The sequence below is a fragment of the Ailuropoda melanoleuca genome, chromosome 8 (assembly GCF_002007445.2).
Source record: "Ailuropoda melanoleuca isolate Jingjing chromosome 8, ASM200744v2, whole genome shotgun sequence".
Classification (NCBI taxonomy): Eukaryota; Metazoa; Chordata; class Mammalia; order Carnivora; family Ursidae; genus Ailuropoda; species Ailuropoda melanoleuca.
Window position 1 is genome coordinate 51,771,291 of NC_048225.1, and position 14,237 is coordinate 51,785,527.

A 14,237-nucleotide genomic window follows, 5' to 3' on the forward strand; every position below is an offset into this window, starting at 1 on the left:
GAGCCGGATGTCCTTCAACAGATGACTGGATAAAGAAGATGTGGTCCATATATACAATGGAATATTATTCAGCCATCAGAAAGGATGAATACCTGCCATTTGCATCAACATGGATGGACCTGGAGGGGATTATGCTAAGTGAAATAAATCAAGCAGAGAAAGACTAATTATCATATGGTTTCACTCATATGTGGAACATAAGGAATAGTGCGAAGGATCATGGGGAAAAGGAGGGAAAACTGAATGGGAAGAAATTAGAGAGGGAGACAAACCATGAGAGACTCGGGACTCCGGAAACCAAACTGAGGGTTACAGAAGGGAAGGAACTGGGGGGATGGAGTAGCTGGGTGATTAAGAAGGACATGTGTCAGGATGAGCACTGGGTGTTACACACAACTAATGAATCGCTGAACACTACCTCAGAAACTAATGAGGTGCTACATGTTGGCTACCTGAACATAATTCAAAAAATATTTTAAAAAGTAGAGGAGTGCTGCGTTTTAGATCACCTATGGCATGTGGAGAAAGAATTGAAGGGAAAAATGGATTTAGTCCTGCATTTATTAGAAAATGTAAAAAAGATTAATAGATTTTGTTCATAGTATTTAAATAATTGACATCTATAGCAGTGGTATTCAAATCTGGATGGCACTGGGATCACTAATTTTTAACATTACAGAATTTTGGCCATAACCTAGTTACACTAAATCAAAATTTATGGGGGTCAAAACAGGGCATCTATATTTCTAAAAAGCTCTTGGTGATTATTACGTTGGTTTATGTTTTTTTTTTAATTAGAAACTTTAGTCTCTAAAGCACTGTTGTGTTTACTCAAAGGAGCTTGTATTCTAAGTAGTCATGGCTAAAGATATAATTTCCACTGTAACCTGGAAGAATAATGAGAGACTTTATTAATTCTGTATATGTACATGCCTGCCCATTGTTAAGGACACTTACTTATTTAAAGTAATAACATCTATGTTTATTAAAACTGTTTGGTACCAGGCGATATGAATTTTTCCCCTTTTTAAAAGATTTTATTCCTTCTCTTTACCAGAAGCATTGGAGATTGTCAATAAATTCAGCACCATATATGACAGGATGGTTACTGCATTGACTATCATGTATTTAGAACAAGGTCAAATTTTGGAGGAAGAAGATACTGGAGAGATGATATAGGCCAAGGGTCAGCAAAGTTTTCCTGTAAAGGACCAGATAAATATTTTAGGTTTGTGGGCAAATAGTCTCTGTTGCAACTACTCAACTCTGCCATTGGAATGTGAAAGATGCCCTAGACAATATGTAAATGAACGGCTGTGTTCCAATAAAACTGTTAATAAAACTGGCAGCTTTACGGACTCTTGATATAGTGATATAGTCCATTCTAGAGAGGGAACATGATTTTCCTAAGGTTACAAAATTAGAGGTTGGCAAAGGGTGACTATGTGGAGTGCTGTTAGCAGTTTTATTTAATGAATGAATAAATGGAATCCAAGTGGTTAAGGAATTTCTCTAAAGCTAGTAAGTGGCACTGGGATTCCTACTTAGTTGAGCTGGGCCAAATTCTGCCTTTTAAACTACATCATGGTGGTTTTCTGTGCTCTCCAGTGTCTTAGGTAGAGAAAAAGAAGAACCTTGCGCATGTTTGGCAGTGCTTGGCACAGAGTAGATGTTACATCTTTGAATATTGTTGACTGAATGAGATGGCAGTACTTACAGTGTGTGGTGGAAGGGTTTGAGCTGGGCCCTCAAGGATGGGTTATATAATTTGGGTTCTTTAAAACTTTTCAACATGTATTTCTTTTTGCATGAAAATAATAAAAGAGTTATGTTTTTCACTCTGATTCCAGTAGCTGCTGCTGGTGGTGACAATGTCAAATAACGGCCTAGACATTCAAGACAAACCCCCAGCCCCTCCGATGAGAAACACCAGCACTATGATTGGAGCCGGCAGCAAAGATGCTGGAACCCTAAACCACGGTTCCAAACCTCTGCCTCCAAACCCAGAGGAGAAGAAAAAGAAGGACCGATTTTACAGATCCATCTTACCTGGAGATAAAAGTACAGTATTTCATTTCTTTCTCACCATTCATATGCCTAAAATAATTTTTCTTTGGTAGCTTAGATAAAAGAGTTGTCCTTTCCTTGACTTACTTTTCCTTTAATACCCTTTTTCCCTTTAAACACTTCCCTGTCTTTCTTTCCTACGGCGGCTGAAGTCAAATAGGAAATAGACTTATTTTTATACTTTCTTAACTATTTCTAAGCAAAATTCTAAGAAAATAATTTTGCTGTTGCCAGAGTTGGGACAATCTGAAGCCATGTATTTACTTTATAAGTTATAAAACTTTTATGAACTCACAAAATATGAGAAATACTGGAATGTCTTCATTTGGAATTTTTTTTTTTCAAACTAGTGTCATTTTTGGAATGTCTTCTTTCTGGATTCTTGATTGCCTCTTCTTTATTCATATGTCCTCATCTCACATCTAGATTTGGAGATTAAATATCAGAAAGAAGGGCAAGTAATTGCTGGGAAAAAGAAGCAGGACTCAGTGTGAATTTACTAAGAATAGGTCATACTAGGTGGGCTCATTTTCTTTTTACCAATAAAACTTCTAGAAGAATAATCAAGATTTTAAAGATTTTATTTATTTATTTGAGAGAGAGAGAGCATGAGCAGGGGAGGGGGGCAGAGGGAAAGGGAGAAGCAGACTCCCTACTGAGCAGGGAGCCCGATGCGGGGCTCAATCCCAGGACCCTGATATCATGACCTGAGCCGAAGGCAGACAATTAACTGACTGACCCACCCAGGTGCCCTGAGTAATCAGGATTTTAACAGTGTGTCTGATAAAGCCACTGAAATCCTATGGACAAGGTAGTAAAATAGAGGTTTTGGGTGTCCACGTTGATAAGTGATTTTTGTTTATTTTTTTATTTATTTAAGTGGCTCTTGATATGAGGTAAAGTTCTCGTCATGCTTGCAGGGCCTTTTCTTGTGGTGTGTTGATGAAATTGGCTTTCTGTTTATAAATAGTCATCATGAGCTTCTGCTTTAAACTGACCTGGTTCAAATCCTGGATTCATCACTTACCAGCTCTCTGACCTTAGATATGTCAATATCTCTAGGAAAGATTGGGATTTTCATATCTCTAAAATTGGAATAATATTTCACAGGGTTGTTGTGTGAAGATTACATACAAATTTCCTAATTAAGTACCTTCCACACAGACAGTACCTCTTATTAGTGTGCTTTCTCTTTACTCCTTTATTGAAGCTGGGAGGCATAGCTAGTAGATTATATGATAAAATCAGAATTGGGATTCGGAAATAGTAAGCCAGATATAACAAGCACAATGGTGAATTGCAGAAAATATTCTATGTTGCAGAAAAATATAACTACATAGTTGTAGATCAGTGTAAGATGGTAGATGATAGTATCATTAACCAAATAAGAAACATAGGAAGAGGAACAAGTCAGGAAGGTTGGTAGTTGGAGAGAATAGGAAAGACGTTAAACACATTGCATTTGAGGTGAAAAGATAAATTTAGACACTTTGCATTTGCGATGTCTTGACATAGAGATGTCTAATAGGCAGTAATATTACATATAGGAAATGATTGTTGAATAACTGAAATGAGAACTATTGAGAATTTTTACTATTTTGGGCTTCTATCTTTGTGTGTGCTTAACCTATCTCCTATTCCACCTTCCTGGTGAGCTCTTCTGTGGTCTATTTAGAAGAGATGTGGGTAAGTTGCTCAGTTTTCATTTTTTGGCTAACTCATTTATGTAGTAGCTGCCAACTTCCTAGATACCGGGGCTATGATCTAGGTGGTGTTACGCTGCCCTAGAATCTTCTCCCACATATATAGCCACTTCGTTTATCCCTCAGTTTAGGTGTGTGCTTATTTTTAACATTGTGCTTTATCAGCCATAATTCTTGATTTCTGTAAGTAAGTAGGTCTTTAGCCCAAGTTTCTACATGTAGTAAAGAGGACTCTTAAAATTAAAAAGTTGGAATTATTTTTGCTGACTAGGAAGATAAGAAGATTCCTGCTTTGTAGATACCATCAAAATTAAAAACTTCTCTGCTTAAGGACACCACCAAGAAAGTAAAAAGATAATCCACAGAATGGGAAAAAATTTTCTTAAATCCTATTCCTGATAAGGGACTTGTATCATAAATATATAAAGAGCTATTACAACTCAACAATAAAAAGACAACTCAATTACTCAATTAAAAAATGGGCAAAATGGGTAAAAGAATAGACATTTCTCCAAAGAAGATATGCAAATGGCCAATAAGCACATGAAAAGATGCTCAAAATCATTAGTTATCAGGGAATTGCAAATCAGAAGCACAGTGAGATGTCACTTCCCACCCACCAGGATGGCTGTAATAAAAAGATAATAACAAATGCAGACAAGGATGTGGAGAAATTGGAACCCTCATTCACTGCTGGTGGGAAGGTAAAATGGTACAGCCACTTAGAGAAGTCTGGCAGTTTCTCAAAAGATTAAGCATAGAGTTACCATACGACTTAGAAATAGAAACATATGTCCACACAATACTTACAAATGAATGTTTATAGCAGCATTATTCATAATAACCAAAAAGTAGAAATTACCCAGATATCCATCAACTGATGAATGGATGAGTAAAATGTGGCATATCCATACAAAGAAATATTATTTGGTAATAAAAAGAAATGATGTTCTGATCCATGCTACAACATGGGTGAACCTTGCAAACATTGTGTTAGTGAAAGAAGTCAGTCACAAAGGACCACATATTATATGATTCCATTTATATGAAATATCCAGGCAAATCCATAGGCAAAAAGCAGATGAATGGTTGCTCAGGGCTGTGGGGGAAGGCAGATGGGATTAGGGGGTATGGAGTTTCTTTTTGGGGTGATGAAAATGTGAGGACCACAGGGGAGGGGAGGGAAAACTGAAAAGGAAGAAATCAGAGAGAGAGACAAACCATGAGAGACTCTGGACTCCTGGAACCAAACTGAAGGTTACAGAAGGGGGGGGTTGGGGTAACAGGGTGATGGGTATTAATGAGGGCATGTGTTGGAATGAACACTGGGTATTATATGCAACTAATGAATTGTTGAACACTACAACAAAAACTTACTATGTACTATATACTGGCTAACTGAACATAATAAAAAAAAGAAAAAGAAGAAAGAAAACCTTGGGGGAAAAAGAAAGAAAATATTCTAAAATTGATTGTAGGGATGGTTTCCCAGTTCAGTGAATATATAAAAAGTCACTGAATTATGCACTATATGGATGAATTGTACAGTATGTGAATTATATCACAGTAAAATTTTTTTTTTTTAAAGAAGATTCCTGTCTGAAACAGCGGATGGAAACATAACTCTTAGAAATCATTGAGAACTAAAGGGATGATCTTATGTACTGAACAGGTATATGGGGGTCTGAATATCTCAGTTGTAGTCTTAGTTCTGTCATAAATTGGCTGTCCGGTTTGGGTCAGTTATTTCTCTGGAGACTTCAGTGCCTTCGTCTAAAAAACTGGAGGAGATAATGCTAAGTGAAATAAGTCAAGCGGAGAAAGACAATTATCAGATGGTTTCTCTCATCTATGGAACATAAGAACTAGGAAGACTGGTAGGAGAAGGAAGGCATAAAGAAAGGGAGAGTAATCAGAAGGGGGGAATGAAGCATGGGAGATTGTGGACTCTGGGAAGCAAACTGAGGGCTTCAGAGGGGAGGGAGGTGGGGGAATGGGATAGGCTGGTGATGGATGGTAAGGAGGGCACGTATTGCATGGTACACTGGGTGTTATACGCAACTAATGAATCATGGAACTTTACATCAAGAACCAGAGATGTACTGTATGGTGACTAACATAATATAATAAAAAATATTATTATAATAAAAAAAAACTAGAGTCAAACCAGTAGACATATAAGATCTCTCATAGTTTTGGAATCTATAATTATATAAATGAGATTATAAAGATGAAGTCGGATTGGGTTGTATTGGTAAGTGAAAAGACACTAAGCCATTGTAAAGTACTTTAATTTGTGATAAAGCTGTATGTAGACCCAGAGATTCTTCCTGGACACCCTTCACTGAGTGATCCTAGGCCAAATCTGTTCTGAAAATAAATCTCATAGCTCCAGATCAAAGGAGTTTCTCTGTGAATTCAAAGTATAGATGTAGAAAGTGTAGAGTTTTAGGAAGTTCTTGTGAAGTCTAGCAACCTCTTTCATCCCTTATAGATTTTCTTTGCATGCTCTGAGCACATAGGTTTCACCCATTTGCTTTAAGATGGCAATAATTAATGCATACATCAAAATGAAATAAGTGAAATTTTCTTCCCTTTTGTTTGGAGCCTTTGTTCAGCTAAATTTTATGCTTGTTGATACTATCTTCCAACCAATAAGCATTTGTTGACCTTTGCTTTGTGCCTCACTTAGTCCTAGCAGGATACAAAGCAGTGTTGGCAGTCTTTGAAGTGGTATGCCCTTCTTAAAATATTTGGCCTAGAAAGGGTCTAGAACTGGACTTAGAGAACCAACATTGAGTCTTATCTCTGACATTTATTCTGTGATTTCTTTTCCTCTTACCAATTTATTTTAATCTCAGTATCCTCATCTGTAAAGTGGGAATAATTATAATTCCCATCACCCCTATCATTAGTAGGCTTTTGCCATTTGACATAGTGCATATGAAACCATTTTCTAGACTGTAAGGTACTACAAATATGAGGTTGTTTTTGGTTTATTTTTTATTTTTTTTAATGGGAAACTCACTTCTTGTTTTAATCTGATGCTCACAAGTCATTTTCAGTTGAGGAGGCTGAGGTTTAGAGAAAATTAAATTGCTCGAGATCTCACAGCTGAAAAGTGGCAGGGATGAGTGTGGAACTAAGTCTTCCTGAAGTATCTGTTACAGCATAACCTACTATCTCTGTTAGTTGTTCTTAACCCAGATTACACGTCTGACTCACTCATGGTGCTTTTAAAAAATAACAGATGCTTAGGTCCTACCCAGACTTTTGGAGCCAAAATTACCAAAGAGGTAGTTTTAAGTCTCTAAAGAGATTTGGGAAACGAGAAAGAAGAATCTTTGTGGCCTGCAGTAGTGGTTGAGATTTGAGCTGGCGATGGTTAGAATGTCTGTGGGCATTACCTAATGCTGACCTCCAGCCGGCTTCCGTGTGTGCCTGGGGGAATGCATAAATCAGTCGAAAAGGCTGTAGTTGAAGGCCTGTAACATGTGGCGCTGGATTGCAGAATTCTGTGTGGGAAAGCCTGGTACCTGTGGTTAGGATCTGGAGCCTTTGGTTTATTCTAATAAGTCCCACAGCATTTAGTTTGGAATCTTTTTCTGGCTGAATTTTCACAACCAAAGTGGAATTCTCCAGGCTTGGGAAGAGTTTAGCAAAGTTAATTTTAAAACTGGACTGCGTCAGTGTTTATCTCTCCCAAGTTTGGAGCGTTTTACTGCCTTGAGCTCAGATTAGCTCAGCTGAACCAATAAGAGGTGCTTCTTAAAAATAAATCTTTTAAAAAAATAAGTAAGGCCAATGATTTGTGCTGAAACCCGGATGGCTGTACTGCACCATAGGATTGGGCAGCGTCAGCCTCATTGCCTGTGCTATCAGAAAGCCTAATGGACTAGGCCAAAGAGAGGGTTAAAGTTAGGGTGGGTGAGGTTGTAGTCTTCTTTTTCCACTTTGTTCCTTCAAGCTTGTGATCTCTAGTTACATGACATCAGAATGACTCTTTCTTTCTTCTCAGCCACAGTTTGTCTCAGTGAGTGGGTTGGGAAATCATACTCTGAAACTTTCTTACATTAATGATAACTCATGTTTGTAAAGCTTTTAGCTTATAAAACATGTACATTTTCTTTACCTTAGTTGGTCTTCAAATTAATAACAATGATAACAGAAATAACAGTAAACAGTAATTACACAATAGTAATAACCATAAAATAGTAACAACAATAATCCAGCTACTATTTGTTGAATGCCTATTAATTATCACACAGTGTATTAGGAGCTTTGATGTTTGTGAAATATACCAGCCCTTTCAGGCAGATAAATATTTCACCTAGTAGAAAGTAAACTGAGGTTCACAGTGATTAAGTAACTTTCCCAAGGTCATCTAGTTAGGGAGTGGCTGAGTGGGGTCTGAAGCTCTGATTCCAGTGTACAACACTGATATTCTTAGGCTTAACAGGTCAGCAACTTGCCCAAGGTCACATGCTGCAGAGTTGTAGTACATAGAGTCTGACTTTGAATCATTGTCTCTTGACTTCTGAACTCTCTCCTTCTAAGTCCTCAGACACCATATAGTGTTTGAGGGCTCCCATCCGAGAGATGTTCAGACTCATGCTTTTAGTAGAATTGATTTGGTTGTTTCTTTTAACATACTTTAAAACAAATTTGCATTTAATGACATCCATTCTATCACTCACTGGCATATTCATGTAGTCTTCAATATGGGGAAGGCACAGTACATACGAAAGAAGCCATGTTGGAGTTCAAGCACTTGAAGTTATCACCACTGCCCATCCCTGACTTTGTGACCTTTGGTTAAGTTGCTTTACCTTTCTTGGTTTCAGTTCTCTTAACTGTAGTATGGGTACACAGTAATATTTATCTCATAGAATTGCTGAAAGGATTATAAGACTAAAGATGTGAAAAATGTTATGCAAACTGCAACCTTGTTAAGAGTTGGTGAAATTTTGGTGGCTATGGTAGCTTGCAGTCATGGCTTTCTTTTGGAATCTGTGATTAACACTTAAGAGTTGTTACAAGATTTACAAAATAGCAGCTCTTGACAGGGTTCCTCGAAGATAGAATTAAAGAATGATTCTGGGGTAAGCTACCTTTCTCTTTTTACATATAGGCTTGTATTTCCTGTTGGTTTAGATAGGGCTAACGGGAAGACCAGATTAAGTTATTTTGTGCACTGAGACTAAGCAGACCCAAGAACAGCTTTCCCAAGAAGTTCCCAAGAGTTCTGTGTAATATCTGTCCGAAGCAGGATTCTAAGCTCCGGATATGGGCCTGGATTTCTGGAACAAATAATATATTTGAAACTGAGGCCAAAAAGGTAAGCCTCTTAAAACTCCAAATCTCTTAGATACTCTTCATTTCTTTCTTACTCTAATCCTTTCCCTTTTCCCTTTCCCTCTTTCTCTTCCTCTGTGTTCTCAAATTCATTTACATAGTTGTTGTCAACAGGGTTGGAAACACTGATGTACGTGTGATATTAGGAGTTTGGGCTTGGCAACCAACTATATGTGTTCAAGGTTTTCTAAGGAAATAACATTATAAAATATTCTGTTTGGGGTTTGGTTCCTATTGCATGCACTGTTCTCACGTGTTTGTTGTGTGGCCTTGAACAACTCCCTGAACTTTCTTATCTTTAAAATGAAAAAATTGGACTAAATACTCTGTAAAGTCATATGTGGTTCATGAACCAGAGTTCTTATAGGTTCCTCCACTGCACTTTTACACCTTTATATAGAAAAATTTCAGAAGGTTACGGTCAGTGATGCATTGACTGAGCCTATGTGGCCACTAACATGACCAAAAAAAAAAAAAAAGACATAGCTAGCCCCCTGGAAGCTCCCTGTGTTTTCCTTTCCAGACACTAACATCTCTCTCCTTCCCAAAGATTAATTCATAAATGAGTTTGTCTGTTTTTTAACTTGCTATACATAGAATCATACAGCATATATTTTTTCTTTGCCTTTAACATTGTTAATTCCCTTATAATCCTAGTTTGCTAAGAGGTTTTAATCAAATTGGATATAAAATTTTAGCAAATGCTTTTTCTGTATTAATTGAATTATATACATTTTCTCCTTTATTGTGGTAAATTACATTTACTTGGTTAAAAAAATTGAGATATAATTCACATACAGTTGACCATCTCAAAGTGTATGGTTCAGTGGTTTTTAGTATAGTCACAAGGTTGTACAGCCATCACAGTGCTCTAATTCCAGTACATTTTCACTGCCCTAAAAAGAAACCCTGTGCTTCACCATATCTCCTTCTTCCTCAAGTCCCTGGCAACTACTGATTTTCTTTCGGTCTATGGATTTGACTTTTCTGGACATTTCAAAAGAAAATTTTTTTACTATGTTATGTTAGTCACCATACAGTACATCATTAGTTTTGATGTAAAGTTCCATGATTCATTGTTTGCGTATAACGTCCAGTGCTTCATGTAATACGTGACCTCCTCAATACCCATCACCAGGCTAACCCATCCCCCCACCCCCTGTGGACGTTTTATATAAATGGAATCTTATAATATGTGGCCTTTTGGGACTGGCTTCTTTCATTCAGCATAATGTTTTTAAGGCTCATCCATGTTGTAGCATGGATCAGGACTTCATTTCTTTTTATAGCCGAATAACATTTTGTTGTATGGGTATACCATATTTTTATTTCTTTTATTCATCTGTTCATCAGTTGAGAGACATTTGATTTTTGACTGTTTTGAATAATGTTGCTATGATGCTATGAACATTCACTTACAAGTTTTTGTGCAGACATAGGTTTTCATCAGATTCCTCTAGACTCATACTTGCTAGTCACCATAAAAAATTTTGCTAGCAGCAGCAGTCGTCCCAGGTAGCCTGATGTTTGTGGCCTCGAGATATGGGCCTACCAGTATCCTCAGTTTGCTTTATTTTCTCCATTGAATCTCCCCTCAGTCCCAAGTTTGGAGTACGTCTCTAATAAGAGTTTATTAAATTTGGTTGACTTGCTGGGCAGGTGGAAAGCTGGGACAGAGATTATTGTTTCCTGGACATTTGTTTATTCTGTTTCCCTCTGGAATGCCCTTCCCCTTCTCTGCCTGACCAACTCCTGTTTATCCTTCATGAGTTCTTTCAGGTATTATTTTCTCCAGAAAGGTGATCTTTTTACCCACCTTTATCTGTACCTGAACATGGATCAGTGACCTATTTTACAGATGGAAGTGACTTTTCCAGGGTCATAAAGTGAGTTAATGGCAAAGAGAATACTGGATCCATCTTCTTCTGACTCCTAGTCCAGAACAGATTTTTTTTTAATTCCCTGACTTCAGTCTTCTCAGCTGGGAAATGGGGATAATCCATGCTGTCTGGTCCTTGGAGTTGTTGTAAGGAGCCAGTGAGACAGTGAATGTGAAAAGGCTTTGTGAAAGGCTATACACATGTGAGGGAGGTGATTGTTACTTCCAGGAAGGGGTTTACAGAGTGCCAGGTGGCTCTGTGACTGCATGACTTCTCCAGTTCCGTCCTGCTTTCCTGCCTCAGGTATCCTGTTTCCTGCTGGTGGTCCCCAGCCAGTGAGTACTCTGCCTCAATTGCACAGCACTCAGGATGAATCCTGCCAGCTTGGATTTTGTTTTTGTTTTGTTTTGTTTTTTTACCCCTGTACTTCCCTCCTCTCTCACTTCAGCCAAGCCCTTCCTCTTCTTAAAGTCCAGTTCTACTCTATGTTGAACTATTATTTCAGTCAGAAGTTGCGGTCAGTTCAGTCAGTAGGGATCAGGGGTTATCACAAAGGAGAAAAGATTTGATCAGGTGATCTGAATCTTACTTCCATGTGCTCTGTGATGCAGGTCAAGTCAGTTTACATCTCAGGGCCTCTTTCTTTAGGGAGTAAAATAAGTCTCTAAGGTTACTTCCTAATATTTTTGGTGTGTTCTTGAATAATTTATTTTGTGTTGGGTGCTCAATGGAAGATTTGGAAGTTTAACAGTCATAATTACAAGCCATGATTATGGTCCTCAAGAAGCTTACATTTTAAGTAAAGAGGTTAAGTCTTTCAAATAGCAAGGAATCATACAAGACAGGAAATGACTAAATGCATGGTAGTGTGGCAGACTCAGTGTCTTGGGAATTAACAGAGGGAGGAGAGGTCAGGAAGAGAAGTGGAACCTAGACCAGTCTTTAAAAGATGACTGAGTTTGACAGGGAGATTGTGAGGAAGAGCATTCTAAAACAGGAAGAAGAAAAAGTGAGCAAAAACTTGGAGGTGGGAATATGGGAGGTATATGCAAAGGTATGGGGCAAAGAGTGACCTGTGGAAGCCAACTTCAGCATTACCCTGTTTGTTCATGTGTTAATTGATTTCATTTCCTTGGGGCTCTTGTCTATAGACTACTCATCCTCTGAGCCACTCTCTCTCTGTGTCCCCATTACTGGAGATTCTTTTGTATTGACATTCCATGCCTATGATGGTATATTATATAGTATATTAATAACATAAATTAGAAATAATATATAAAAATAAAAGATACATAAGTATAAAACAAAAATCTAAAACATAAAAATAACATAATTGTTCTTCCCTATGATCTTTTAAGTGACTAGATCGGAGGAAGTTGAGGAATAGTAAGGAATTTCAAAGCCCTGCACCATGTTCCATGCATTCTAGCTATGAGTAAGACAGATGGACTTATGTCATAAGTGACTGCTTAATTTGGGCCCTGGTAAACTCTTGGCCTTCCCTTTCTAAAAGCAGCTGCTTCTGGAAGGGAAATTGCCAACTGCATAAATAGCTTAAACCGTAGCAGTTGGCATGTAGGCAAATAGTTCTCAGTAAGACACTGAGGAAAGAAACTTTGGAATCAGAGCTGGGTTCAAATCTCAGCTATTCCTAGCTATGTGAGCTTGAGCAAATTATTTAAATTTTTTTTTTTTTTTTAGTTTCCTCATCTGTAAAATAACAGTAATAATAATCTATCTCATAGGATTTTAAGAATTAAGGAAAATAATTAAGGAAAATATGATATCTTATACATCCTAAGTTTTTATTCAATGTTATTTCCTTTCCCTATTTTACCAAAGTATGTTTTCTTGACTCAACTTGAAATTCTTTATGAGAAGTAAAACAGTAGAATGTAAAGGGCCTTGGCTTTGAAGCCACACCTTTTGAATTTCAGTCACTTCAATAACTGTAGGCAGGTCTGTGCTTCAGTTTCCTAATCTACAAATAAAAATTGCCTCTTAGGATTGTGGTGATTATATGAGATGATGTGAATGGAGTACCTATTAAAAACTGTGGGGTGCCATGTCAGGAAGAATCTAGCTACAGAGCTTTGGGAGTATTCACCTTTCTGTTTTCATAGACTCGTGGAATGTAGGAGCTGGAAGGGTCCTTATAATCATCTAGTCCATTCTCTCCATTGTTCACATGAGAAAGCTGAGAACCTGGACTATATGGTGTATAGGGGCAAAAGTGGCTTGGACTCTAGACCTTCTTATTTCTCCCCTCCTCCTCTCCCACCCCCACCCCCACTCCATTTTGCTGCCTTTCATCAGGATTATCCTGGGTCAGTGGAGACATTAGGACTTCAGAATTTCTTTTGGCCAGTGTGCTGACCTCCCACAGAGCAGGGTTTTCAAACAGGACTAGGTAGCTGGGTAACAAGGATTATGAAAAGTCAAGTCAGACCTTGTAAAAATGAAACATTTATTCCTGTCCTGGAGGGAATTTGCCTGTCTTGGACAGATTCCTTAGACCCTTGCCAGGTTGAGTTAGGTATTTGGTTATTTGTTCCTTTCTTCATTTGCTGTTTTGTGCCAGGTGTGTGCTGGCTGTTCGGGTCCATGATGAATTGGACATGGCCCCTGCACTTGAGACTCAGTCTCGTTGGAAGATAAACCTATAAAATAGGCAATTACTATAATGGTGCTGTGGGAAAAGAGGAGAGGGTGAAGGACTACCCAACCTAGAGATCAGGGATGACTTCAGAGAAGAGATGACCTTTAAACTGACCCTCGAAAAGGGTAAATTAAAGGCTGAGGTAGTGAGGGAAGGGAAAGGGCAAGGCAGGATTCATAAGCAAAGGGTGTACCTTGAGAAGATGTGAAGAGGTGTGAAAGAGCTCATTATGTTTGGTGACATAACTGGTTCAGTGTAGCTGGTATAGAGTGTATGAATAAGTTAAGAAAGGTACAAGCTTCAGAAACTTAAAAAAAAATAGAGCAGTTTTAGGTTCAGAGCAAAATCGAGTGGAAGGTATATAGTATACCTTGTATACTGTATACCTCCTGCCTCCACACATGCACAGCCTTTCCCACTATTAACATCTTATACCAGGGTGGTACATTTCACTAATCAGATTGTTTATCTTCTTATTGTTGAGTTTTAAGAGTTCTTCATATATTTTGGAAAATAATTCTTTATCAGATATATCTTTTGCAAGTATTTTCTTTTTACTTGTGGTTTGTCTTC

General features: G+C 37.9%; 1 protein-coding gene across 3 annotated transcripts in view; it reads left to right on the forward strand.

Moving 5' to 3' along the window:
- The window catches only part of PAK1 (p21 (RAC1) activated kinase 1), a 147,055-nt gene that overhangs the window by 79,218 nt on the left and 53,600 nt on the right, over positions 1-14,237 (forward strand). For 2 of the 3 annotated variants that reach the window (XM_034666289.1, XM_011237060.3), the window contains exon 2: positions 1,851-2,061. In XM_034666289.1, coding sequence (XP_034522180.1) covers positions 1,872-2,061 — 190 coding nt within the window. In that variant the 5' untranslated portion in view covers positions 1,851-1,871. The remainder of the gene's footprint in view (positions 1-1,850; positions 2,062-14,237) is intronic. The other variant, XM_002929064.4, reaches the window with a different exon arrangement.